The sequence below is a fragment of the Dermochelys coriacea genome, chromosome 1 (genome assembly GCF_009764565.3).
Source record: "Dermochelys coriacea isolate rDerCor1 chromosome 1, rDerCor1.pri.v4, whole genome shotgun sequence".
In the NCBI taxonomy this organism is placed as follows: Eukaryota; Metazoa; Chordata; order Testudines; family Dermochelyidae; genus Dermochelys; species Dermochelys coriacea.
This window is the reverse complement of record NC_050068.2, coordinates 260,872,784-260,900,760: the sequence shown is the minus strand read 5'-3', so window position 1 is coordinate 260,900,760 and position 27,977 is coordinate 260,872,784. Positions and strand designations below refer to the sequence as shown.

The following is a 27,977-nucleotide window of genomic DNA, read 5'->3' as shown; positions in this document are numbered from 1 at the left end:
TGTGCACTTTACATTGCTATATATTTTGCTATTAAAGTCATCTATTTTATGCTGCCTCTAGACTGTCAAAATTTCAGTGTGCTACAGATATTTGTATTGAAAACATAACTTTAGTTGTAAAAGTTGTCAGGGAAACTGGAAGCTTTGGCATTGGGGAGGGAACTGTTCAGTTTTGGCACCCAGGAGGCAGTTAAAACTTCAACGTTGGAATAAAGGTCTTTTGGGCACAGGAAAAGACTAATTTAATTTTAAAAGGACTAAATTCTTCACCTCCAGCAAAGTTTGAGAGTAAATATCCTTTCTATTTCACCCCATACCTGGTATCTGCCACAGCATTCCATCAGGAGGCCCTCTAGCTTTGTTTCTGCCAAAATGATAGAAAGTGGAATAATCAAGAATGTTGACATCAAAAAATGCCATTGTTAGGATCCAGAGTGCGAATTACTCATTGAGTGAATAGGGCTGTTCACATCTTTCACAATTGTATCTGAAATAGTTTAGTTGGTCAACATTTTGCAAACTGTCTTTGCAACTGGAGGGGGTAAATATTAGTATAATTAAAGCCTACATTCTGGGGCATAATTTGCATCAAATTAGAAAGGATAATTATGTGGCATTTTGCATGACTGGATAATGTCATACACAGGGATCTGATTCTGTTACCATTACATAGAAAATCTCATATCTCTGTAGAAAGATATTGGCCTTCTGGGCAGGGGTCTCAGTCATAGGGGTAAGAGTGAGTCTTGCCCAGTAGCTGTCTATCCATCTAGTACAAACTGAGAAGCAAATGAGTGTTGCTATCATTGCTGATCCATTCACAAGTACTGTGTACATCTGTAGTGTAGATTGACTGTTTCTTCTCTTATGCTTTATGTAGAAATAGCTTTGGACCAAACTGACCTTTCTAAATGCTTCACATTGCCCTCTGGATGTAGAGGAAGGGGGAGTGTTGGAAGGGAGAGTCTGTGCTGAAGGGACCTAATTGCCAGAATCTGAAACGGGGAGAGAGGAATACTTTCTGCTCAGCAAATATCGGAGTTATTGCAAAAACGTCTTGGACTTTGGGCATGCTCCAGCAAGAAGGAAGGTAGTATTTTCCGACCTGTCCCAGTTATTCCCTTTTCAAAGGAAATTCATTCCAGAAGACACCTTATAGACGAACAGACATATTGGAGCATAAGCTTTGGTGGTTGAATACCCATTTCGTTGGATGACGTGCATCTGACAAAGTGGGTATTCACCCATGAAAGCTTATGCTCCAGTACGTCTGTTAGTCTGTAAGGTGCCACAGGACTCTTTGCCACTTTTACAGATCCAGACTAACACGGCTACCCCTCTGATACTCGATTCCAGAAGACCGTTTCAGAGAATGTCGTTCCCCCCTCCCCATTTCCTCCTCACCACCCACAGCAAGAACTTCCTCTCTTTGCTGCTTTCAGTAGCAATTCCAACTTTCTTGTAAATGACATTTAATTTAAATTGATTTGAACAAAGCCACTGCAAGAAAGAAATACCATGTTATGAGTACAAGAAAGCAGACCCATGTTCCTGACTTGAGATGAAGTAAATTTCTTGTCTCTGTACAGTTTAATGGAGCTTTTGGTCATTCCAACTCTCCTGTCTACATACCATATGGATGAAAGGATTTGGGATTTATGTTGCTGAAATAAGGGACCCAATAGTAGGTGAAAGGAGGATGATTTAATGAGACCAGACGGTGAATGTGAGCAAGTTAAATACCTCTCCTAGATCTCTGAATCTCTGATGATTTGATTCCATCAGAACACAAAGCTACTATTGTTAGGTAGCTGTTTCAGTCTGTATGATTGATTGCTCTGTCTAAAATATTTGCTATGTGGCCAGAAAGGTTTCTGATCCAAGTGTCTAGTCTGTGATGACCAGAATTTATCAAACAAAATGGTGAAAAAGTCAATAAAACATGACTGGATGTGTCGAGTTGGTGTACCAACCATGCCTTCAAGGGAAGTGATTTGAATGGGTGCTATTATGGTTTCATAGCAGGCTTCCAAATACTTGCTTTTAAAATCCCGTCCCTGTCATTGAAGCTCTCTGTTGTGGCCACTGTCCTCTGCCCAGCCAGCACCTGGAGTGATCCCTTTGGATAGGAAGCTCTACATAGGCATAATTATTTTATAATAGTAGAGCTTATGTACAGCCTGCTTGGGTCCCCTATTAACAAAACTGTCTCAGACTGGATTTAAAAAAAGTATTTGGAGTTTTATTTTAAATAATTTAAAGGTTTAGTTGGCTTGTTTCTCTATTTTTTTAAGTTTACATTACATTCTTGAACTGTATAGACTCCTCAGCATGTACTGAAATGGTGTAGCAGTTCATTCTAGCAGTGCCTAGAAAATTGTGTTGCACAATACTTCTGCTTTGGCATGACCTGGAGAGTTAATCAAACTTGGATCAAAGTGGGGTTAGACATCCATTCCTTGAACTGGACTGCTGTCCCCTGCGTGTATATTTCACAGAAAAGGCTTGTGGATTTGATGTGCGTGTTTGCAAGGAAAGGCAAACTGGCAAACCTTGGATGTGTTTCAAGGGTGAGAGAGTTTGTGTATGTGGTGAGGGTTGTTTAACTTTTGCTGTTTTGTAAAGTATACTTTGGCTGCTGGACGATGCAGAGAGCAGCACTCAGAATTGGAGACAGTGATGTAATGAGAAAGTGACATAGAAAGGAAGTGGTGGGGAGTGGGAAGGGCTCCGTGTACTTTGACATCATTTGATAGATTTTCCAGCCTGCTCAGCAGCTATTTTTACATCTCTAGCTCACAACATTTAGAACTCAGTTTGTCAGGCAGTGAAAGCCAACTTGCCAAAAGTGGGGGTGGTGGTATATCCCAGGGTGGGTTGAGGGGCTGCAGAGCAGTTCTGCAACTAGGCAAGGATCCAGATTCCCAGGCCTGCGTGCTCTTAGAGAATCCACAACTGTGCTTTACCTTTAGCAACCTGTCTCTCATGGATAGGAATATTCTGAGCTGGCTGTAGCAGCTGTGACCAGATGATTAAAAGGATCAGTATATATGAACTGCAGGCTTCTCCTGAGAACTAAAGAGGCAAGCTTTTGACAGTGTTCCCAACTTAGTCTCTCTAATTCTCTCTGAAGGTCTTTATTGGTGGGAGGTAGAATCCTGGGAACGTCCAAAGTTAACTGTAATTTATGTAATACAATCCTTATCAGTTAAAAGGGTCACAAACCACCAGTATGGGAGTTTTTTCCACTATTTATTTAGGAAGTATTAACAGGTTTACAAATCCTTGTCATGTAAATATTAGAAACAAAACTATTATCATTAGAATAATGAGCTTTTGTTTAAGGAGATATTATACAGAAATATAGTAATCAAATCTCTGTATGTACCCCTTATATTGACTCCTTGACATCCTCCACTCTTCCTCCTCCTCAAAGATCGCTCTCCCTATTAATTAAGTCATCTTAAACCTGGCAAAAACTGTATGGAAAACTCCAGTGTCGGTAGTGCCTACCTGCAAGTGGGTGGACAAAATATACTATGTCCCCGCCCTGGAATCTGAATTCCTCTTCTCCTACCCACCACCCACCTCCATCATGGTGGATGCCGTCAACTGCCATCCTGTGGCCGACACCACTAGTTGAGGGCTGCTCCCTATGATTGGGACTGGAAGCACCTGGACCTTTTTGGAAGGAAGGTGTACTTCTCGACCATTCTTCAATAACATCGCCAATTACCAGGCCCTCACAACAAAATATGACTAATATAAACTGTTCAAAACTGAATGAGTTTATTGAACAGATGCTGGAGTCTCATTGTGACCAATTTGCTGCCATTGTCCAGAAGGGCCAGTTAGTGGCAAAGACATTTCTGCAGTCTGCCCTCGCCGCAGTCGACATAGCGGCTACGTCTGTTTCCACGGCGGTGGTGATGTGATGGGTGTCTTGATTTCATCAAAAAGAAAAGGAGTACTTGTGGCACCTTAGAGACTAACAAATTTATTAGAGCATAAGCTTTCGTGAGCTACAGCTCACTTCATCGGATGCATCCGATGAAGTGAGCTGTAGCTCACGAAAGCTTATGCTCTAATAAATTTGTTAGTCTCTAAGGTGCCACAAGTACTCCTTTTCTTTTTGCGAATACAGACTAACACGGCTGCTACTCTGAAACCTTTGATTTCATCAGTCAGGCTTCCTGAAGGAGGTACAGTCTACAGTTGAAGACCTCCCTTTTGAGGGCACAAAGCTTTTTGCGGAGAAGACTGATGCCTTCCTTCACATCCTGAAGGACTCTAGGGCCATTCTCTAGTCACTAAGACAAAAAAAGACGGTTCAGTCTCCAATTCCAGTATAGATCACACATGTCTCCATATCTGACTCAATGCCACTATGAGCTGCAAAGAAAGAAGGGCAAATTTCACAAGTGCAAATCATCTGGCCCACAATCTTCTTCATCCCAGCCTGCTGTGTCCAAACACCAATTTTGACGGGTGGGTTGAGGCTCTGATAAGCCACTCCCCACAACTGATACAGCTGACCATCACTTTACACTCATTTGGCCACCTATTGGCAGCATTCTGCAATGCCTGGGGACACACAACGTTGGACCAACGGGTCCTAGAGATTGTTCGAACTGGGTACTCCATCCATTTTACCTCCCTTCCCCCTACACCACACCCTTCCCTGTCCCTCTTCAGGCACCCTTCTCACAAGAGTTTACCACGACAAGAGGTAGATTGGCTCCTAATTAGAGGAGACATAGAACCAGTACCTCAACAAGTTTGTCAAGGCCCAAAAGTTCAAGATGGTCACCTTATCAGTGATCATTCCAGCGTTGAAACAGGGAGACTATTTGTTTTTTGGCCCTCGACCTTCAGGATGCCTATTTTCATATCTCAATCCTACCAATTCACAGATTTCTCATCTTCACTCTGGGACAAGACCACTACCAATACAGGGTGCTCCCCTTCGGGCTATCATTGGCCTTGAGAGTATTTTCCAAGGTTCTCTGTGGTGGCCATTCACTTAAGCACCCAAGAGATCATGATTTACCTGTACCCAGACAATTGCCTTCTCAGAGCCTGATTGCTCCAGAAGGCTCATCAAGTCACTAAAGCTGCAATGCACTTGTTTATAGAACTGGTCCTACATATCATTACCCAGAACTCAACCTTTGTCCCAGTGCAACACCTGGAATTCATAGGGGCCAACCTCGACTCATTACAGGTGCAGCATGAGGAGTGACAGCACATGTGAGGGCCTAACGGACACTGCTACTGAAGTTCTCCAATCAGCAATGCAGGGATGCAAGCACACCTATAATGGAGCAACCATAGGTTCACACATCTTGAAGAACCATCGTTATTGCACAAGGTGAGCAACTTCTTTCCAGTGTGCAACTGTCTGCATCACATGATGTCATCTATACCGCCTAAATTTTTGCACTTTAAAAAAAAATCCCACAAACTCTCACAGCTCTTCTCGCTGTCTACCATCACTGATAGAAGCATGAAGCCTGCATAGCTCTGCACTATTGCCATAAGTGTTGCAAGCACTGGACTTAGAATCCTTTGGTATTTGCAGAACTGTAAGAAGAACTGAATCAGCATGAAACATGACTGTTTCTTGGGGGATAGATGGCTGTGGCACATAGCAAGAGCCAATTCGAGGTTGTTGGTGGCATTCACAGAGCAGTTGCAGATGATAGAGCACTGCTTCTGGACCTGAGAAATGAGCACTGACTGGTGGGATTGCATCATAATGCAGGCTTGTGGTGACGAGAAGTAGCTGCAGAACTTTCACATGCACAAGGCCACATTCCTGGATCTATGTGCCAAGCTCACCCCAGCCCCTCCAGTGCAAGGACACCAAACTGAGAGTTGCATTGAGAATGGAGAAGCGAGTGTTGACTGCACTGTGGAAACTGTCAACATGGGATTACTACCAGTCAGTGGGAAATCATTTTGGAGTGGGGAAAATTCACTGTGGGGGCCATTGTAATGCAGGTGTGCAAGGCCATTAATCATCTTCTGCTATAGAGGACTGTGGCTGGCGGCAATATGCAGGACATAGTGGCTGGATTTGCAACAGTGGAGTTGCCGAACTGCAGTAGCGCAATAGACAGCGCACCCGCCTTTTTTTGGCCCCAGAGCACCTTGCCTCAGAGTACATAAAAAGAAAGGGCCACTTTTCTATGGTTTATGCAAGTATTGGTGGACCATGGATGATGATTCACTGACATCAGTGTTGACTGGTCAGGGAAGATGCATGATGCTTTTATCTTTAAGAACACAGGACAGTTCGTACAGGTACAAGCAAGAACCTTCTTTCCTGACTGGTGGGTTACCATTGGCAATATTAAAATGCCAGTAGTGATCCTGGGGGACCCAACCTACCCATTAGTCCCCTGGATCATGAAGCTGTATGGCAGCCACCTTGACAGCACCAAGGAAAGATTCAACTACCAGCTGAGCAGGTCAGATGACAGTTGAATCTTTCATAGATTGAAGAGACGCTGGCTGTGTTTACTCACCAGATTGCATGTCGGTGAAGAAAAACCCCAATGGTTATAGCTGCTTGCTGTGTCATGCATAATATCTGTGAAGCAAAGGGGGAAGAGTTGCTGCTGGGGTGGAGGTGGAGCAGCTGACTGCTGAGTTGAACAAACAGACACAAGGACTATTAGAAGAGCTCAATGCAAAAAAATATGGCTCAGTGGCTTTGAAAGAGCACTTTAAGAGTGAGCCACAGTAATGCATTGTGATGTACTATGCGGTGCCTGTTAATAATTGTGTGGTGCTTGGAGTACATGTGTGAATATAACACTGTCAATGCACCTATTAATTTTGCAGTGCTTACTGTACTGCCCCTGATGCCACATGGAATATTAAGGGCGGGCACAGGGCACAGTTGCCAACTTTCACGTGGTAAATAAGCACCCCAACTTTCACAATAAGCCAAAAATCAAACTAATCCCATTTCAAAACAAGCCAATCCCTAAGACACCAATACTCTGCGACTAGATCTCCCTGGCGTGCAGTCTGGGACTGTGGGGGGCCTGCAGTGCATCCCGACTCTCTTCCTCCCTTGCCCCTGCTTGCCCCCCCCCCCGTCTCTGCTTTCTGGGAGCCGATCAAAAAAAAAAGAAGCAACAAGCTATAAGCCAACAAACAACTCACAAGTCAATTAAGCCAAAAACAAGCCCAATTTGTCTTTGTACCCCCCCCCCATGGGTTTGGCATGTCTGGTGCAGGGAGATGTAACGGAGTTCTTCATTGACTGCAAAGGGAGGTGAGCCTCTGATTCTTGAACCTGTAGATCCAGAAAAGTCTGCAGCATCTATTTGTTGTCAGAGAAGTCCATTATGTCCTGATGCAGCTCCCTCCTCTTTTTCTGCTTGAACTTCTGGACCTTTCTCCTGTGCACCCTTTCCTTCTCCAGGCTGTCTTCAGTGTTTACCCTCCAAGCCCTTTACTCATGGTCTGATGCAGCACTGGCTTGCAGGATTGCATTGAACACCTCTCCTTTCTTCTCCTCATCTGGCTTGCGTGTGGAGGGGAAACCCCTCAAGGCAGCAACCATAGCAGCTGCAGATAATACACACAGGTTCCATTGTCAATATAGTCATAAGAGAAAGCAAAAGTTAAGATTCAGAACACCCTTTCCTTGCTCCCCTGGTGTTTTAAACAAGTCATGCTTATTGTTCTGCTTCTGAGTGGTTGTGCATGGTGCCACTCACAACACCCGCTGTGGTGAGTATGGCCTGACAGGGGGAGGAAAATGAGGAGGAAACTGCTGCATTCCATGAAACTGAGCATAGGGCACTGGCACTGAATACTGACACGATTTTTCCACAGGTGATAGCGGTTATAGCTGATATCTCACTCCTTAGGGTAGCTAAGACAGAGAGAGCACTGCTGTCGTAGGCGTCCTGAAGTGTCCTGGGCCCGTATGCTGCTAGCCTGGGTACTGCAGTGGTGCCTGCTGAAATTATCACAGACTGGCCTGAGAAAATGTCCTACTATGGAGGAAGAAATAAGGCTGCCATCCCTAGATACTTAGGTGAGAGGATTGCAGAGTGCCTCCATGAAAATTTCATCAAGATCTCTCAGGTGGATTCAAGGGCATCCCTGTGTGCATAAACTGCTCTGCATGTCCCCTGCCTCCCCCGCTCACCTATCTACTGGAGAATGAAAAGCCGATTAACATCACTTCTTAGTTGAACTGTTACCTCTTCTAGTACAAATAAATGTATGTAAAGTTGATAGCTCTCTCCTTTGAAATGGGGGGTGTCATCACTGTAATGGAAAATAAATTTATACACTTACTTGAGGATTCTTCCCCTGCTGTTCACTTCAGTCCAGTCAGTCCCAGCAGTCGAAGTCTCAAACAGGTCTTGGCTTGAGGCATAGCTGGACCCAATAGTTAATGTCCCTACTCCTTCTCTCCCTCCTCCACCACCTCCTCGCTGTTCATAGCAAGGGCCTGTGACTCAGGCTCTTCAGAGGTAACAACAGTGTGATGGGTGGTGGTGGAGACCCCACCAAGTATCGCATGCAACTGTTGGTAGAAGTGCCTGGTCTGTGGCTTAGCACCAGATTGACTGGCCTCACAGGTTTTCTGATATTCCTGCCACAGTTCTTTGGCTTACATGTAGCACTGCTACTGGTTCATGTTCTACCCCTTCTCTTGCATCCCCCATGCAATCTTCTCGTAGATGTCCACATTTCTGTGGCTGGTCCATAGCTGTGCTTACACAGTCTCTTCTCCCCACAGGCTCTGGAGATACAGTATCTCCTGTCTAATAATAAGCTGGAACCTGCAGCCAGCATGGTCAGTTGGGCAGTTGCACACAACAATGGAGAGCTGTTAGGTGTGCTCACCAAGCCGGATAATCAGGAGAAGGCATTTCAAAAATCTGCAGGGCTTTAAAGGGGGGTGAGCCTTCTGGCCTCCATGACCCCTGGGCAATGAAGGTCATAATTGTGACCAGAGCTGTCGGAGTTGGGTATTTTGGGACAGCTGCTGGAGGACTGCTAGGGTCAACATAAGTAACAGAACGTCTACACTTGTGCTTCATCAGCCTCAGTACATTGACCATGGCTCAGTGCTACTTGTGGAGGTGGTGTTACTGTAATGGGGTGCTTACATCAGTGGGAAACAAATTTAACTGTAATTGCACAGCTAGGATGACACAAGGCGGCTTATATTAACCAAATTCTGTAGTGTAGAGTATGCCTTATGCAGAAGTCTATTCCACCTTATATTTAGCTATGACATTCTGCGTACCTTTTGCAGACTGTTAAAAACTCAAAATAACTAATTTTTAAATCTCCAGTTTCCAACAAAGCATGAATAGTCTAACCTGAAGTTTTCTTTTTTAAAAACAAATGACAAGGAAAGCTTTGTGCCTCCTCCTCTGGTGGTGATGATAGGCATCTTCTTATCAAGGGAGAAACTGGCTCTGGTCCTGTAAGCAGTCCTGTTATGTTGTGCCTTTGTGGAGCCTTATTGACTTATGTGGGACTCTGTAGGTGCAGGAACCTGTCTTCATGGAACAACTTGATTATTTTTGAACAAAAACTACGTTAAGATGGAGTTAAGGCTGAGAGCATGCATGAGTAATTGAGGGTAAAAACCATTATAGGGATCTTGTAATTATCCTCCCCAAAAACATTATAAGCACAGGAAATTCAGACTTTAACTTAAAAGAAATCCAAACACATTAACATAAGAAATGCACTGTTAAGGCACCCAAGAAATCTTAACTTTGCTCTGTTGTGACACTGTGAAATAACAATACAATTATGATTAACATATACTGCCTTTTAGAGATACTTTGTTTTTTCCTTATTGTATCACTATGGAAAAGTATTAAGGGTTTTTCCCCCCCCTTTTATTGTTTTTGGTATTTGACTGAGTTCAACTTTTATTTTTCCTGGGGGCATTTTTCAATCAGAAATACCAGGCCTTCACAGATACAAAATTTGTATCCGCATCCGATCCGCAATTCGCAAAAATGATCCATGGATATAAAGCGGATATCCGTGAATTTGCAGGGCTCTATTCATTTTAAGTCACATGAGGCTATAATCTGAGCTGCAATCCACTCTCTCCACCCCAGTCCAACTACATTGCTCCCCAAAAGTGAGTTTTGGAATGGGGAGAGCTGCAACTGAGGTTATACCCTCATGTGACAACATAAAGTTCTCCAATTAGTGAAGAGTTAAACGAGGACCCATTTTGTCTCAGTTAGAAGTGCATAATTTTTTTAGGGATAGAGGTAGATGTAGAGTTTGAGCTTTTTTCCCCCTATATCTTTGTTTTTGTCTTTTACTATCTTTTTACCTTGCTGTTCACCTTTATGATCTACCTGTCTAGACATCATGCAGATGGATGCATCAGAAATGTATAGGAAGAAACTGATTTATAGTAATTAAAATTAGGCTTAAAAATAAGTGATATCACATGCAGTGTACTAATTTTTGTTACCTTCTTGAATTGCATGAGCCCCACAGCATGTGTAGGAAGATACAATTACAGCAGCGTAATTTAAATTACACAACAAACTAATCGTAATCGTAACAAATGCAAAGACCTAATCCAAATCAGTGAGAAAATCCTCAATTTTTCCTGTCAATTTAGTTGGGGTTCTGCTTTTGCACAAAAGCAGTTTCTGCCAGCATAGAGCATCATTTGTTTGAATGTGTCTGAAAGTCAAGCTGAGATCAGTGAGAATTGTGACTTTTGCCATCAGGTAAGTTCCTTGGTCATTAATGCAGGCATACCTTAATTTTTTTTCTTTAGTGCTTCTCATGCTGTTAACTGAATTTAGTTTTAATATTACTTGGATTTTTTCCTTGTGGTTTTTACTCCGTTTGCTCAACATAGTGATTGGATGGCCCCCAGACAAGAGAAATTCTTGTTTTGATTTTGGGAGATGGAAATCTTAGACTGAACTGTTCCAGCCTTGCATTTAATTAGCCTTCAGGTGCTTAGGAGTGGTTATTCACCCCCCCCCCTTTTTTTTTTTTTTGGCAGCACCTATACGGCTGTCAATACAGTACCTCAGCCCTTTAGGATAACATCTATTACTAGTGACATATTTCTATTTGGAAGGATATTGGTGTGTTCTTGTGGTTGGTATGTGTGTATCAATCAACCCATTTTAGTCTTTGGAGTGTCCTTGCCTTCCCCACCCTCAGTCCCATCTGTCTTGACAGGCATTCTCTGCCAACTGTAAAAAAACATTGAGGTTGGGCATTGCATATCCCAGTCACCTGAGCCATCCAGGGTCTTCCTCTGCATGTTGCCAGTTCCAGTCATGCACTGGTATAGTGAACAAAGTTAATTAACCATTAGACAGTCATTTGATGATTTGTCACACAAATGTCCACATTACATACCCCACCACCAAATTGTAACTAATTCCAAGCCTCTCTTTTACTCCCAGCAGAGGAGCCACAGACTAAACTCTGCCAATTGCCATCTGTGAAGAGGTTTCAGAGTGGTAGCTGTGTTAGTCTGTATCAGCAAAAACAACGAGGAGTCCTTGTGGCACCTTAGAGAGTAACACATTTATTTAGGCATAAGCTTTTGTGGGCTAAAACCCACTTCATCAAATGCATAGAGTGAAAAATACAGAAAGCAGAATATATATTATAGCACATGAAAAGATGGGAGTTGCCTTACCCAAGTGGGGGGGTCAGTGCTTACGAGCCAATTCAGTTAAGGTGGAAGTGTCCTATTCTCAACAGTTGATTACCACCTTAATTGAATTGGCCTCGTTAGCACTACAAAAGTAATTTTCCCTCCTTTGGTGTTCACCGCTTCTTGTCAACTGTTGAGAATTGGCCACTTCCACCTTAATTGAATTAGCTTGTTAGCACTGACCCCCCACTTGATAAGGCAATTCCCATCTTTTCATGTGCTAGAATATAGATTCTGCTAACTATTTTTCACTCCATGCATCTGATGAAGTGGGTTTTAGCCCACGAAAGCTTATGCCCAAATAAATTTGTTAGTCTCTAAGGTGCCACAAGGACTCCTCGTTGTTTCATCTGCTAAGAGGTGGTTCTTCCAGGTCAGGGTGCAGGTATATAAATGGGGGCAGTGTGTGTTTGGAAGGCTGCACTATCACTGTCTGAGTTCATGTTTTCTGGGCCTAAATAGAGGATCCTTTCCCAGAGCCTTGTCTCTTAGTTTTGTGTTAATATTGGGGGTGTAGCGCAGGGGAGAGAGAAGGGGGAGGATAGGAATGGGACACGGTCACGTGATTTTGCTTGTCTGGCAAGTGTTAGGGGTCTGAGTAGAGAAACCAACTGTGTACTATTTTGGGTGAATGAGGTTGGCTGTCACTGCAAGTGGTTTCACGAAGAAGCCCACCCCTCTGTTATGCAGACTGCAAATTGAGAACTATCCCCCTGTATGCACACTCTGCCTATTGAAGCAGGGAGGTTTCTGTGTCGAGCCTGGTGCTGACAGGAAGGAAATTTTTTTTTTTTTTTTTTTTTTGCTGGGACTTGTTGATTCTAATCAGGATTTGTCACTGCCTCCATTGTCTATCTGTCCCTGTGCAAGCTCAGCCTTGGAGTCTATCATTAAGCAGCCTTCTCAGTGCAATGACAGATAGTGACTGGGGCCTTCTGTGAGGATTAAACAGCCCTTCTTCTGGCCTAAGGGACATCATCTTTGTTACTGCATCTGCCTTCTGATCCTGGGACGTCCTCCAGCATGTTGGATAAAGCCAAGACGCTCCAGCCTGCCTATGTCGGGATTGTGCCACTTGCAGAGACTGTGTCGAAGCAGGGGAAGAGCTGTTCAAACACTTGTCAGGATTCATACCACAGCTTACGGGAAGGTTAGCACTCTCTGCCCTGTTTGCCTTTTTTTGTTTGTATCTTGAATCTCTCTGGTCTTCCCTTCACGTTTCTCAGCAGTCATCCAGACTCATGTGTTTACTGATGGCTCCTGTGCTCTGCCTCCCCAGAAGACCCATAGCCATTCTTACAGAGCTGTATTAGTACAATGTATAGACTAGTGGTTCTCAAACTTTTGTATTGGTGACCCCTTTCATACAGCAAGTCTCTGAGTGACCCCCCCCCCTTATAAATTAAAAACACTTTTTTACATTTAACACTATTATAAATGCTGGAGGCGAAGCAGGGTTTGGGGGTGAAGACTGACCGCTCATGACCCCCTGAGTGGTCACGACCCCCAGTTTGAGAATGCTTGGTATAGTGTTTCATCAGTGCTTAGTTGCTGGTGATGGCTTCAGTTTTCTTTCAAGGTTCTAATTCATTACTGTATGTGCATAGAGAGCTTTTGTAATCAGGAGATGGGACTTTTTAGTGAGAAGTGTAAAGACTTGGCTTTCATGAAAGCCCCCTGGCCTTGGAGTGGGAGGGTGTGGCACATTTCGGGAGTAGGGGAAACCCCCTCCCTTTCACAGGAAATGGTTTAGGCACAGGGTATCTTAACGTTTGAAGGAGGTCTTAGACGGAACTTTTCCATGAATATTTAATACAATTTTATTTTAAACATTTTTATTGTGCTATAAATGTACTTGATACTTTAACAAACAGATGAGCCATGTTCTCTATCCCAAAGAGCTTACAACCTAAACACAAGGCACAGGACAACATTCAGGAGAGGAAAAGTATGAAGAGCAGTGGTGCTGGGAGGATTGTTTGAAGGTGTGGGTTTGAAGGCGTGGGAAGACGATGGTTGATGAATGAGGGCAAGAAGAGTATTCCAGGCATAGTACGCAGTATGATAGAAGGCAACAAAAAAAAGCTGGGACATGGGATGAAGAAAATAAGAGGGTTAACTTCATCAGAATGAGTAGTGGGAACACTTAGGTAGGAGCAAGACTATAATAGAGCCTTGTAGATGAAGACAAGAATCTTTAATATAACATGCTGAGAGGGAAGCCAGTGGATGGATTCAAAGAGGGGAGTGATATGATCTGAGTGAGAGGAGAGAAGGATGAGTTTAGCAGTGACATTTTGGACAGACTGGTGAGGAAGAGTTGAGAGGCAAGGAGCCAGATGGGAGAAGGTTACAGTAATTAAGGAGAGAGAGATGGCCAGTGCATAGAAAAGGATTTTAGGAGCTGGATTTAGATTCCCTGTACCCTTCCACCTCCTCTTCCGCCCCCAGCTCCAGGACTGCAGAGACTGCCAGCACAAAGTGAATAAAGCCCGTACCCAAATCCCTATATTAAGTGTAAAAAAGAAAATGTAAAATTTTTCTGCAATGCAGGTGTGTTAGGCACTCTCTCAGAGGCAGAGGATATACTTGTGGCATACCACTCCTCTAGTTTCGATCACTGATCAGAGATTTTAATTTCAACTAATCTGCGACTAATTTCCTTTCCTCTTCCCCCATTTCCAGTTAACAAAAGGTGTTTAATCTGCAGAAAGACTCGTAGTTTTCCCTTTGTTCCCAAGGCATTAGTTTCCCTGAGGGGATTCCTCAGGGAATCTGAGAGGCTTGGGTGAACATCTTGAATTTCAGTTAGGAGACAGCCAGACAACATTTGTGTATGCTGTCCTGTTATAGATCTCTTGGTGATCAGTGCTCAGATGGAGCGAAGGTGGGATTCTGTAATTTCTTCCTCAGTGGACGATAGTCTGGTACTGTCCCAATTGAGAGATGTATGTTTAGTGGAATGAATTAAGAATGCTGAATTTCTGGGTAATTCTAATCCTTAAATCACGTTGTAAACTGTATATAAAGATTGTGTAGGTATAGGATGATAGCAGTAGTTTAGCTGACCACTTCTCAGTAATCAGTGAATACTGGATACAAATACCATATGAAATGGGAAAAGGCTGTTTTTACTAACTACCCTCTAGTAAGGGCAGGAAGAAAGAGAAATGGATGCTGCTTACTCCTTTCTTCCTGTCAAAGGAAAGGAAAGAAATAGCTTTTACCATAGCAAAAGGGGGGCATGACCCAGTAACCTAAGCACTACTCCATTCATTCTCCTGCGTTCTCAAGATGCCAGCTGTATTTATGCCCCAGCATGCACTGTATTTCTGCAATTGCAGAGCCAAATGTCGTGAGTTCTGGGGAGGCAATAAAGTTTAAACTTGGTCTACACTAAAAAGTTAGGTTTACCCAGCTGCGTTGCTCAGGGGTGTGAAATATTCACATCCCTAAGCAGTGTAGTTAAACTGACCTAACCCCCAGTGCAGTCAGCACTTGATTGATGGAAGAATTATTCTGTTGACACAGCCATCGCCTCTCAAGGGGGAGGTGAATTACCTACACCAAGGGTGAACCCCTCTCGTTGGCGTAGGTAGTGTCTTACGCTGAAGTGTTACAGCAGCACAGCTGCAGCATTTCAAGTGTAGGCAAGCTGTTAATGGAAGTTCTGGAGCTCAGGGATGTAGAATGGAGTTGCAATACCATGTCGACTATATTGTACTAGCTCCTGCTGGAATGTGGCCTACAGCATTCTGCTACCACCAAGAGCGGGAAGCTAAGGCATTTCTATTCCTCGCTTCCACTGCGTCTGTAGTGGGAGAGTTCGTTACAGTGTCTCACCCCACACCAAGCTAGGCTGCATTGAAATCTGTGGATGCAAATTCCCGAAAATACAAAGTGTTCCTATCTAGTAAATATTCATGCCCTCCCTCTTTGCAACCTCCTCATCTCCACTCAGAAGCAGCTGCCTCTGGGGTAGACCTCGTTCACTTCCCTTCCCCTGAACCACTGGTAGTATGTGAGCTGGAACTTCCATCAGTTCATTTCTTAAATTGATGTAAAGGCAGTATGTGAACCCATAAAGTTTTGGAACCACTGATCTATGCTATATGTCAGTGGGTTTGAGACAGGGAAGTGAAGCAGGGACAAGTGTTTTTGAGAGAGGGACAGGCGAAAACAGTGACACAAAGATAAAATAAGTGGGGGAGGAGGAGAAATGAAATCAGCAACCTTTAGCAGTTCTAAACTGAAGTTTATTCCCACTCGCATCTAACTCCTGATACTCAGTCCTTGCACTAGGACCCTTTCCATTAACTTTCACAGTTCTGCTGGACCAATGATGTACTCCATGTCAGTTGTAAATTTGAATATTTTACATATCCCCCTTTACTGTCTCTTACATTCTCCACAAAAACACTGTTCTGGACATATTCCCTCTTCCTGCCTCTGTAGGTCTGAATCTCTGCTGTCATATAGGAGGACATAAGAGTTTGGGGCAGGTATGGTGGAGGAGGTCCCACAGTGAACTTCAGACTTGTCATCCAAGGTGTCCCAGACCTACTTGTGGCAGCCCTGCTTATAAACCTGATAGCATGTGCATATTTTGTAAAAGGTGTGGGTGTTGGGGCTGAAAGATTTGCAAATTTCAAAAGTCTATAAGCAATGTTTTCCATTCAAGATTCCTTGGGAATGAGTGGGGCTTCAGAGTATTATAGGAATGTCTGTTCAGCTTGTAGCATCTGCAGAAGTTCTCCTGGGCCTGTGAACGCTGCAAAGCATGCCAAGCCCTTACATAGTGTGGGAGAAGGACATTGCTAGATTTGACAAACTTCATAAAGCCAGTCAACGGCTGATAATATTCATGGGATCCTACTGAGGGGAACGGCTCCAAAAGTAAACATCTCAACTTCTCTAGAACTGTGCAACAGCTCTCACCAAGAGCTCTTGAATGAAACAAACTTTATTTGGACTTATTTTTGAGAGATGACTTGCCAAAAATGGTTTAGTCCCTTCCAATAATGAATTATACCTATCTTTTCTAAGACCTATATCTCAAACTGCTTGTATAGTTCACCTCCGTTTTTGCCATAGATTCCCTGGTCACAAACCACATATGAAAAGTTGATGTCTGGGACTTTTTCTGAAGAGTGTTGGTGCTTGTGAAAATATTCCTTATCATAGAAATCTTGTTACAACCTTTATTATGCAGATGGTTTTTTCATAATTGAGAGAGCTAACGTTATGTGGGGGATTAACTGTGGAACTGTAAATAAGAACTCCTGACCTCTTTTACAGACTCTGTCAATGACCCATTCTGTGACCTTGCCCAAATAATATAACCTCTTTCCCTATCTATAAAAATAGGAAGAACCTCACAGAGGTAGGGGGGATTAACAGTTGTTAATCTGTACAGTGCTTTGAAGAGGTAAAAATCTGTAAATGTGTGTTAACGCACAGGTCTCAACTCATGAGGTAAAGAAAGTCTCCATTTGTTGTCATAACACCTCCAGCCACCAGAGGGCAAAAGTATTACAAACTGGTAGTCTTAACATTTTTAAGATCCAGTAGAGCAGTGGTCGCCGAACTTTTTGGCTCGTGCACTCCCTGGGGGAAGCCCGGAAGACCTGCCGCAGACAGGCTGCTGGAGGGGAACACCAGTTTTGGATGTGCAGAGCTGCTGCTGAAGAAAAAAAATGGCAGAGTGCCATCCGGTGGCGCACCTGCTGCTACGCACCCCCTGAGATCATCTCACGCAACCCCTGGGGTGCGTGCACCCCAGTTTGGAGACCACTGCAGTAGAGAGCAGAAAAGCACATATGGTAAGTTAACAATATTGGAAGGTCTAAGCAAAATGTACAGACTCCTAACAAGGGGTTTGTTCCTGGATATTTGCTCCTTGATTCGTCTGACAGCACAGCCTTGGAGTTGAATGTTTTCTATAACTGTTTTTTGTGTTGTCTAGTTCAGAATGGACTACAAATGGACCTGAAGGGGCTGTGAAGGATATCACTATGATGTGTGATATAAATGCATGGATGGATAATATGAGAAATTAGGCAGTATTATTGGCTTGGGTTTACAAGATGTAATGGGTATATGTCTGAAATATGACGTGATATTCATCACTATACTGAATGAACTGCTTATTGGGATCAGTGATTCGATCTTGAAGTGGCTGCTGTATAGAGTATCTGTTACACCGGGAGCAGATAGGCTGGAGCCTCTTGTGGCAGATCAGAATGCACAATGTAGGCAGCTGGAATCTGTGTAACTACAATACTAGTAACACTTCTGAAGAATATTGCTGACAGAATGATTGATTAGACTGCTCCTAAAGGGTGGGTTATGCAGTGGACACGGCGTCCATCTTATCAAGTGAACGAGCTGTGATAATCATGTGCTAGTGTGAGGTGGCTCTAGGGCAAACTGGCAGTTTAGGCTTTTTCTCCTAATCCTCAGCATGCCATCCTTGGCCATACAGATTGGAGAAGTTGCAGCGGAGGCTGGTAACTCGTGGACGTGAAGATGTTGGACTGGAAGTTTTTGGGAGAAGGGCTGGTGTTGGCAGCTGTGTGAGAGGTCAAGTAGGAAAGCTGTACCCAAAGCCATGTCTACCCAACAAGTTTTGCCAATGCAAGTTATGTCAGCATATAGTTGCTGTGGTTAGTGTATCACTTGCATGCGTGCATACTTGGTTCCTTGCGTCGGCACTGCACATACTCACCAGGACTGAGAATTGATGCACAGTGTGGTTCACCATGGGTAGGCATCCTAGTGTGCAACCCTTCACCATTCAGCAGGTAGTTTTGGCAGCACATAGTGGGGCAAAAACGAGTCATACAGAGACTAGGAACAAGGGGTCAACCTCCCATAATGCAATGTTCTTCATCCCATAATCCCATCTCTATCCCATAATTTTCATCCCTGTTTTCCATTTCCCACGAACCTGTGCATGTCGCTGCCTGCCATCTCTGATAGAATTATGAAGCCTGCACAGCTCTGCACCACTGTCACGAGTGTTGCAAGCACAGGATGTACTATTCTCTAGAGTATTTGCAAAGCCAGAAGAACTGTGGGGTACATGATGATTTCCTGGTGGTCAGTTTGCTGTGGAACATAGTGAGAAACAATTTGAGGTGGCTGTTGGTGTTCATTAAGGAGTTGCAGATGGAGCACTGTGTCTGGGCTCAAGAAACAAGCACTGACTGATGGAATCACTTTGTAATGCAGGCTTGAGATGACAAGAAATGGCTGCAGAGCTTTCAGACGTGCAAGACCATATTCCTGTATCTGTGTGCCGAGCTCACCCAAGCCCTCCAATGCAGGGATACCACATTAAGCTACACCGATAGTGGAGAAGCTAGTGGCGACCAAACTATGGAAACTTGCAATGCTGGATTGCTACTGGGCAGTGCAAAGTCATTTTGGAGTGGGAAAATCCATTATGGGGGCTGATGTCATACAGGTGTGCAGGATTATTAATAGTCTCCTGCTCTTCAGGACCGTGACTCTTGGTAATGTGCAAACCATAATGGTTGGCTTTGCAGCTATGGGGTTCCTGAACTGTGGTGGAGGAATGGATGTCACTCATTGCTATTTTGGCCACAGAGTATGTCACCAGAAGGGGCTATTTTTCTATGGTTATGCAAGTTCTTCGAGTGATTGCTCATGTCCATTCAGCTTATGTGTGTGTACTCGCCACATGCACAGGTGCTAGAAGTTTTTCTCTCAGCAGTATCCATAGGGGACTGGCTCTGGCGCTCCCTGGAGTGGCACGCGTATGCCGTAGCATATGGGACGCCACTGGCCCCCTCCACCCTCAGTTCTTTCTTGCTGCCAGTGATGGTGCCTGGAACTGGTGCTTGTTTCAGCTAGAGCTGTTGCTTTATTTGTTCGACTTCTTTTGCCTCTTACAAATATTACTGTATATAGTTTCCCTCTAGTTTAGTTCAACCTGTTTAAGTTAGAGACGTAGTAGGTCCCTAAAGGGACTTCACTTCGGGACGGAGGCATGCCCTGGTGCCCAGGCTTTAAACTCTGCAATTGCTACAAGCGGATCTACAAGCTGGCACTGGATGGCTCCAGTCAAGAAGCCCAGGAAGACTGGGTGAGGAAGGTCTTCAGCTTCCCACAAGGGAAAGGACAAGTCTGTGGTGGACCAAGCCTCTGTCTTGGGCGCCTCTTCACCCCCTTCGGGATTCAAGGCCCCAACTCAGGTTGAGCGGTGTAGACCAACCTGCTCCCTGCCGGCTGCCCCGGTTAGTGGTGGAAGTCCTTGTCCGCTCTGGGTGTCCACGCCGGAGGACCTCCAAGCAGTGCAAGACATTGTCCCTCCCAGTGCTGCCCACTCTGGCCCCTGCGGGGTCCCGGTCCTGGGGTAAACCTGCGTTGAGACCACCATAATCTCCACCTTTCCGGCAGCGCTCCCCGTCGCGGGGGACATCCCACCAACGGTCACCCTCTTGCATCTGACATGCTTCTGACTGTGATAGGTAGAAGCTTCATAGCCCCATCCAGTCTCCAGACCTAGGACAAGGGCAGAGAGACTCGAGGTGCGGCTCGATGCATGCCAGGAGTTTCGGAGTTGGCGCCTGGAATCTCCGTGGCCAAAGCCAAAGCCTGCTCTAGTTCCCATTCCTGCTCCACATCCTGGTACCACCCTTTAAGTGTGAGGCATAGATCGCCAGCTCGGGACTGTCGCAGATCCGCCTAGTACCATTGGTTGCTGAGGCCCCAATTCAGACGCTCATTGAGGTCAGCCAGATCCAACTCCGGGAGGGGCAACCGGTACTGATTGAGACAGAGCCACCAATCAGCTTCGTCTTAGTCGCAGGGGAGCAACCGCTCAGGTTCTGAGCAAGGTTCCCTAGCCACAGGACAGGCTCTGGCACCTACAGTGCAGACTGTCAGTGGCACCGCAGCCAGATCCGTCGCCTCAGACTCCATGGCTGGCACAGCGGTATCCATGGGGGTTCACTCAGCCCTCTCAGGCCACCTGCTCTGTATCTGGAGCTTTGGAGAGATTGACTACCTCCCCTCCCGCCCCCCTCCAGCCCAAGAGGCCTCGGCTGCAGGCACAGGAGGAAGTGGGCGAGCAAGCTGCTGGACCAGCTATGGTTGCGGAGGATCCCTTGGTACCAGTTTTCTCCTCCTCGTTGCCAGACAAGGCCATAGTAGTGCCCCCTCCACCAGTGTCCCAGGACGATGCTAAGACACATCAGGAGCAGTTGAAGAGGGTTGCCGCCAACCTGGGCCTCCAGGCAGAGGAGTTAGAGGAACCTGCACGCTCCCTCTTTAATGTTCTCTGCCCTGTGGCCCTAGCCAGGATAGCTTTGCCCTTACATGACGAGGTCGCTAAAATTACAAATGCCCTCTGGCAAACGCTCTCCTTCTTGCCTTCGATCTCCAAGGGGGTGGCACGCAAGTACTTTGTGCCATCCAAAGGCCACGAGTACCTTTATACCCACCCTGTTCTCAATTCTCTAATGGTAGAGGTGGTCAACCACAGGGAGAAACGGGATCAACCAGGGGCTACCCCTAAGAATAAAGACTCAAGGAGACTGGACTTGTTTGAGTGTAAAGTTTATTCGTCCTCCAGTCTACAGTTGCAGGTGGCCAACCATTAGGCCTTACTAGTCCGCTATGATTTTAATATGTGGCAGGCCATGACCAAGTTTGAGATCACTCTTCCTGAGGCTTCTAGGAAGGAATTCTGGGAGATCCTGGATGAGGGCTCGACTGCAGCCAGAGCAGCTCTCCAGGTGGCATCGGCTACGGCAGACATCACTGCCCATACCATGGCATTGTCCGTCTCATTGTGCAGGGCTTCGTGTCTGCTCCTTTCTGGTCTTTCCTTGGAGGCTCAGCAGTCAATGCAAGACCTCCCTTTCGATGGGCACGCCCTGTTCGCAGAACAGATGGACATTAAGCTCCATGGCCTGAAAGATTCCCGTACAACCCTAAAAACACTGGGCCTGTACGTCCCCGGCCCTGCCTGCAAGCAATTTAAGCCGCAGCAGCCTCAGAGCCAGGGGAGCCACCCTCTCCAGGAGACTCCCCACAAAAGATCCAGGGGCTATAGGAAGCACCCTGGCCACCAACCCCCGTCTACATCCCAGGCGGGCTCGACCTGCAGTAAACAGATGGGCAAGCGCCTGTTTTGAGGGTATGCCCGAGGGCAACCTACCCAACTGTTCCCTGGATCCTTCTTCCCTTCTGTTTGCCAACTGCCTTTCTTCCTTCCCTTCCTGCATGGGTGTCTATAACAGCGGACCGCTGGGTCCTCAATACGATGTTGCAGGGTTACACACTTCAGTTACTTTCTACCACCCCTTCCCACCCCTTTTCCCCGTCCCTCTTCAGGGACCCCTCTCATCAGAATCTTCTCCTATAGGAGGTAGAGGGTCTACTACAGCTGAGTGCTGTGGAGGTAGTTCCTGTGGAGTACAGGAATAAGGGGTTCTATTCCGGATACTTTTTAATCCCCAAAGCCAAGGGCGGTCTGCAGCCCATAATAGACCTGCGGGGCTTGAACCTCCACTTAGTGAAACTGAAGTTTTGCATGGTCTCCCTGGCTTCCATCATCCCCTCCCTGGATCCCGGAGGCTGGTACCCTGCTCTTGATCTGAAAGATGCTTACTTCCACATCACCATCTTCAAGGGACACAGACGCTTCCTCCGGTTCATGGTAGGTCCCGACCACTATCAATTTGTGGTCCTCCCGTTTGGCCTAGCGACAGCACCATGGGTATTTACCAAGTGCATGTCAGCGATGGCGGCTTACCTCAGATGTTGGGGTATCTACCCAGATCTACTCATACCTCGACGACTGGCTTGTCAAGGGCAACTCCAGGTCCAAGGGGACATCGCGGTGCTGCTAGCCACGTGCCATCGCCTCGTCCTGTTGATGAATGAAAAAAAATCCACCTTAGTTCCAGTACCGAGGATAGAGTTAATCGGAGTGGTGCTCGACTCAACCTGCGGCAGGGCATTCCTGCCGCTGGAGAGATTCAGGGTACTGACGGACCTCATTGTGGAAATTTCTGCGTTTTCCCCTGACCACGGCCAGGGTTTGCCTACAGGTACTGGGTCACATGGTAGCGTGTACATATGTGGTGTGCCACACCAGGCTCCAGATGTGACCCCCTGTAGCAGTGACTAGCGACAGTCTACTCTTAGTTCAGGGACCACCTGGAGAAGGTTGTCACCATCCACACAACAGTACTTATCTTACTGTGATGGTGGACTGACCCCAGGAAAGTCCTGGAAGGAATTCCCTTTGTCAGCACTCCTCATTCAGTTGAGTTGGTTTCAAACTCCTCAGATTTGGTGGGCGCACCTTGGCACCCTCCAGACCCAAGATATGTGGTCCCCAGAGGAGTTGACGCTACACATAAATGTCAAAGAGCTCAGGATGGTGCTCAGAGCATGTGCGGTCTTCCTACCTCTCCTGTTAGGCAGAGTGGTCAGAGTCCTCACGGACAACACAGCCTCGATGTTCTACATCAACAGGCAAGTGAAGCGCGATCCTCCGCCCTTTTGCCAAGAGGTACTCCATCTCTGGGACTTCTGCATCGACCATGGAATCCATCTAGAAATGTATCACCTTCCGGGGGCCATGAACATGCTAGCAGATCACCTAAGTTGGGACTTCTCCTCTCACCATGAGTGGGTGCTCCACCCGGAGGTAGCCGGCATGATCTTCCAGAGGTGGGGAACTCCCCAAGTGGATTTGTTTGCTACCAGGCAGAACAGGAGGTACCACAGGGTTTTGTTCCAGGCAGGGTCTGGGCAAGGGTTCCCTCTCCAACGCCTTCCTCCTGCCGTAGGCAGGAAACCTGATGTATGTGTTCCCTCCAATTCATCAGCAAGGTCCTAGCAAAAATCAAGAGGGACAAGGCATAGGTTATCATGATCGCCCCTGTGTGGCCTCGCCTGGACTGGTTTGGGACGCTATCAAGCTTGTCCCTGATCCCTCCCTGGCCCCTGCCGAACTGACTGGATCTGCTGTCACAGGATCACAGCCAACTCTTGCACCCCAACCTTGCATCCCTCCACCTCACAGCGTGGATGTTGCGTGGCTGAACCCAGATGAACTGGCCTCCTCGAGAGTAGAAAGCCTTTGACTAGGCAGATGTACCTGGCAAAGTGGATGAGGTTCTCCCGCTGGGCAGCTGAATGGGGCATCTCCTGTTCGCATTCTTCAGTGCAGTCGATCTTGGACTACCTGCTTCATTTAAGGAACCAAGGCCTGGCGCAATCCTTGATCAGGGTGCACCCGGCAGCCATTTCGGCCTTTCATCCGCCAATCCAGGGGCAGATAGTGTTCTCCCATGACATGACTGTAAGGTTCCTTAGAGGTTCTTTCCTCAAGTCTGGTCCCTGGCCCCTCAGTGGGATCTCAACTTGGTTCTGTCCAGGCTCATGGGTCTGCCCTTTGAGCCTTTGGCCTCGTGCTCCCTCTCACCTATCATGGAAGGTAGCTTTCCTGGTGGTGGTGAAGTCAGCGAGGCAAGTCTCCGAGCTGCGAGCCCTGACCTCAGAACTGCCGTACACAGCATTCTATAAGGACAGGATCCAGCTCTGGCACCACCCTGCTTTCCTTCCCAAGGTGTGTCCACTTCCCACATGAGCCAGGACATCTTTCCCATGAGACTAGTGAAGAGAGGTGCCTTTATGCTTTGGACATAAGAAGGGCTCTGGCTTTCTACCTAGATTGGACAAAACCTTTCCGTAAGTTGACTCAGCTTTTCATCTCTACAGCTGACAGGATAAAGGGCCTCTCAGTGTCTGCGCAAATGATTTCTAACTGGATCACCTCTTGCATTTGGACCTGCTGTGAGTTACCGGGTGTCCCTCTTCCGCCGATCATCAGAGCCCATTCCACTAGAGTGCAGGCACCCTCGGTGGCATTCCTGGCACATGTTCCAATCCAGGACATCTGTAAAGCCGCGACGTGGTCCTCGGTACACACGTTCATGGCCCACTATGCCATCACACAGCAGGCCAGGGATGATGCTGGGTTCGGCAGAGCTGTATTGCAATCTACATGTCCGTGAACTCCTACCCATCTCCAGGGGAACTGCTGGGAGTCACCCAAGTTGAATGCACATGAGCAATCACCTGAAGAAGAAAAGACATTTACCTTTTTCCATAACTGGTGTTCTTTGAGATGTGTTGCTCATGTCCATTCCACAACCTGCCCTCCTTCCTTACTGTCAGAGTTTCTGACAAGAAGGAACTGAGGCTGGAGGGGGCTGTCGGTGCCCTGTATGCTACGGTATACGTGTGCCACTCCAGGGAGTGCCAGAGCCAGTCCCCTACAGTTACTGCTGAGGAAAAAACTTCTGGCACTGATGCATGTGGCGAGCACACACCTCGAAGAACACCAGTTATGGAAAAAGGTAACTGTCTTTTCTGGTGGATCACTGGGGATGCTTCACTGACATCAATGTTGGCTCATCAGGGAAAGGTGCATGATGCTTACATCTTTGAGAACACAGGACAGTTCAGAAAGCTACAAGCAGGGATCTTCTTTCCTGACCAGCACTTTACTATTGGTATTGTTGAAATGCCAATAGTGATCCTGTGGGATCCAGCCTACTGCTTACTCCACTGGCTCATGAAGCTGTACATTGGCCACCTCGCCAGCAGCAAGGAAACATTCAACAACCTGCTCAGCAGATGCAGAACCTACTCCTGGGGAGTTCCACGCTAAAAAATTAAAAATTCTGTGCACAGTATTTTAAGATTCTGCATATTTTGTCAAAATAACAATATAATCATGCCAGGTTCAATTATTTTGGTAATTTTATTTCAAAATACCAATCAGCAAATATGTCTGTAACAATACAGACAACAAAAAAAGATTCAGGAAATGTTTTTCAACAAATAGATTCTTTACTATGCTTATTAATACAGAACTTTGAGTAATAATTGATTTAAACTACAACACAGAAACGTATTTCCCTCACCCCTCAGAAGCAATGCAAAGGCTTGGGGGAGTCTGGGGTAATGGATTAGTTGAGGGAGTGGGAAGTAATTGCTGAGAAGGAGCTGTTACTGAACCTGAAGGGTTGTTGAGTGTGGGTGAGACAAGTATGGGACAGGTATTTTTAGGGGGTGGGGGGGAGGGTTTGTTAGGGAGCCTCCCCTATGCAGGCCCTGGCTGACCCCTCGCTTCTTCCATTCAGTCAGACACATCTGCCCCCGTCCCGATGTGCCCTGGCACCCCCACCCCATATGTCCCTGCACCCCCACTCCCATTTAGCCCCTGCCCCAGTTTGTCCCCCCACCCCATTCCGTGCCTCTTCACCTGGCCCCAGGGGCAGGGCTCTCTGAGGAATGCAGCCTCTCCTCCCTATCAGCTGCTGACTGCTAAGCCTGTGAGCTGGCTGTCCTCATTTCTGGCACCACAGCAGCCCCTGGTGGGCGAAAGGCGTAACTACAGTGCCTCTGTGCGCTGGTGCAGAATTCCCCCAGGAGTAAAATGACAGTTGAACATGCTTTTGAAAGGTTTCTAGCATTGTTTACTCACCAGATTGGATCTCGGTGTGAAAAATATCCAAGTGGGTATAGCTGCCTGTTGTGTCCTGCATAATATTTATAAAGCAAAGGGAGCAAAGTTGTGGTCAGGGCAGAACAAGAATGTGTATCTGCTGAGTTTGAACAGCCAGACCCAAGGGCTATCAGACAAACTCAGTGAGGAGCTATATGGGTTAGGGCAGTGGTCTCCAAACTTTTTGGATCACGCACCCCCAGGGCCAGCTCTAGTGAAGCAAAAAGGAAAAAAAGCTGCCACTGGCATGCTGCCAAAGATGGAGCGGGGAGAGCCTTTGGCAGCGCTCCTCCTGCCACTCACCCCACTTCGGAGACCACTGGCTTAGGGAGGTTTGAAAGAGCACTTTACTGTGACTTGCTGTTAATGTGCTGTAGTGTACTTTGCTCAACGTAGTTTGTAGTTCAGGGACCTATTAGGAATTTGTGTGGTACTGCTGTACAGCTGTGCATATATCACTGACTGTGCACCCATGAATGTTGGGGTGCTTGCTGTACAATTGATGATTATGCTGTTTAGGACTGGTTGTAAGTGTACAAGACTACTAATAAGACATTATGCACCATGCACCAGAAGGCATTATGCACCATGTGTTGTAAATGAATAAAGATGAATAACTTTCAAAACAAAAGTTTTATTCATTTACAAAAACAGCTAAAAAAAATCTGAAGAACTTTAAGTAAATACATTTTAATTTAAAATTTTTTAGGAACCTTAATAAACAAATAGGAACGAACACTGATGTCCATTGTAGCTATATATCAACTGCGGCTATACATATATCAACTGCGGCTCTCACAGGTCATGTATGTGAAGCTGTGGTTATCCATGCTTTTCCTCAGTGTGGAATGGTAGGAGTAAGTTGTGCAGACCCTGAACCATGTGGAATGCTGAGTGAGGTGTAGGGAGGTGCTGTGCTGTAATTCTCCACAGACTGCAATGGGAGTCGAGCTCAGGATTGTTGAACCTGGAGGTTCACAAAAGTCTGCAGCATCTGAGTTTGCTGAAGAAGCTCATTCTGTCCTGATGCATCTCCCTTCCCCTTCCCTGCACCTTTCTCCTGACTGCTCTTTTTCCTTCTCCATGCAGTCTGCCATATTCACCCTCCAGGCCCTCTGTTCAAGGTCTGATGCAGCACTGGCTTGCAGGATCTTGCAGAAGATGTCCTCCTACATAGTCTCCTTTTTCTCTTTCTTGTTTGGGTCAGTTGTTCCGCTGCAGTGGAGGGGGTAAGCGGCTGCAGCAACAGATAAAACACACTGGTATCATTCTCAATATAGTAGGAACAGAAAACAAAACTGAAGATTCAGAACTTCTCCCTTTCCTTGCTCCCCTAAAATGTTAAATACGACATGCTTATTGGCACTTCTGCTTGGAGTGATGGTGTCTGGTGCCCCTCTCAGCTCAAGCCAGGATGAGTGTGACCTGCCAAGCGTGAGGGAAACAATGATGGAATTGCTTGCTTGCATGAAAGTGCGTATAGGGCACTGGCCCTGAATAGTGGCACCATTTTCTACATGGGATGGTGGTGTTAGCTTATACAGAAATAGCACAGCTGGTGTCCCAAAGTTGCCTTTTTCCATATGCTGTTAGCCAGTTTACAGTAGTCGTGCCTGTTGAAGTTATCAATGACTGGTGTGGGAAAGTGTCCTATTGCAAAGGAAGAAATAAGACTGCAATCCTTCAAAACGGTTGGGAGGGAATTGCAGA

The 27,977-nt window shown here is 46.1% G+C and overlaps 1 protein-coding gene across 12 annotated transcripts in view; it reads left to right on the top strand.

Moving 5' to 3' along the window:
• The window catches only part of MRTFA (myocardin related transcription factor A), a 177,968-nt gene that overhangs the window by 67,603 nt on the left and 82,388 nt on the right, over positions 1–27,977 (top strand). For 7 of the 12 annotated variants that reach the window (XR_006276916.1, XM_038393071.2, XM_043502049.1 and 4 more), the window contains one exon: positions 12,678–12,857. The exons of the other annotated variants lie outside the window; for them this stretch is intronic. Coding sequence is in view for 6 of the 7 variants with exons in the window: in XM_038393071.2 (XP_038248999.1) it covers positions 12,678–12,857 (180 nt within the window). In the remaining variant the exon portion in view is untranslated. The remainder of the gene's footprint in view (positions 1–12,677; positions 12,858–27,977) is intronic. 12 annotated transcript variants of the gene reach the window in all.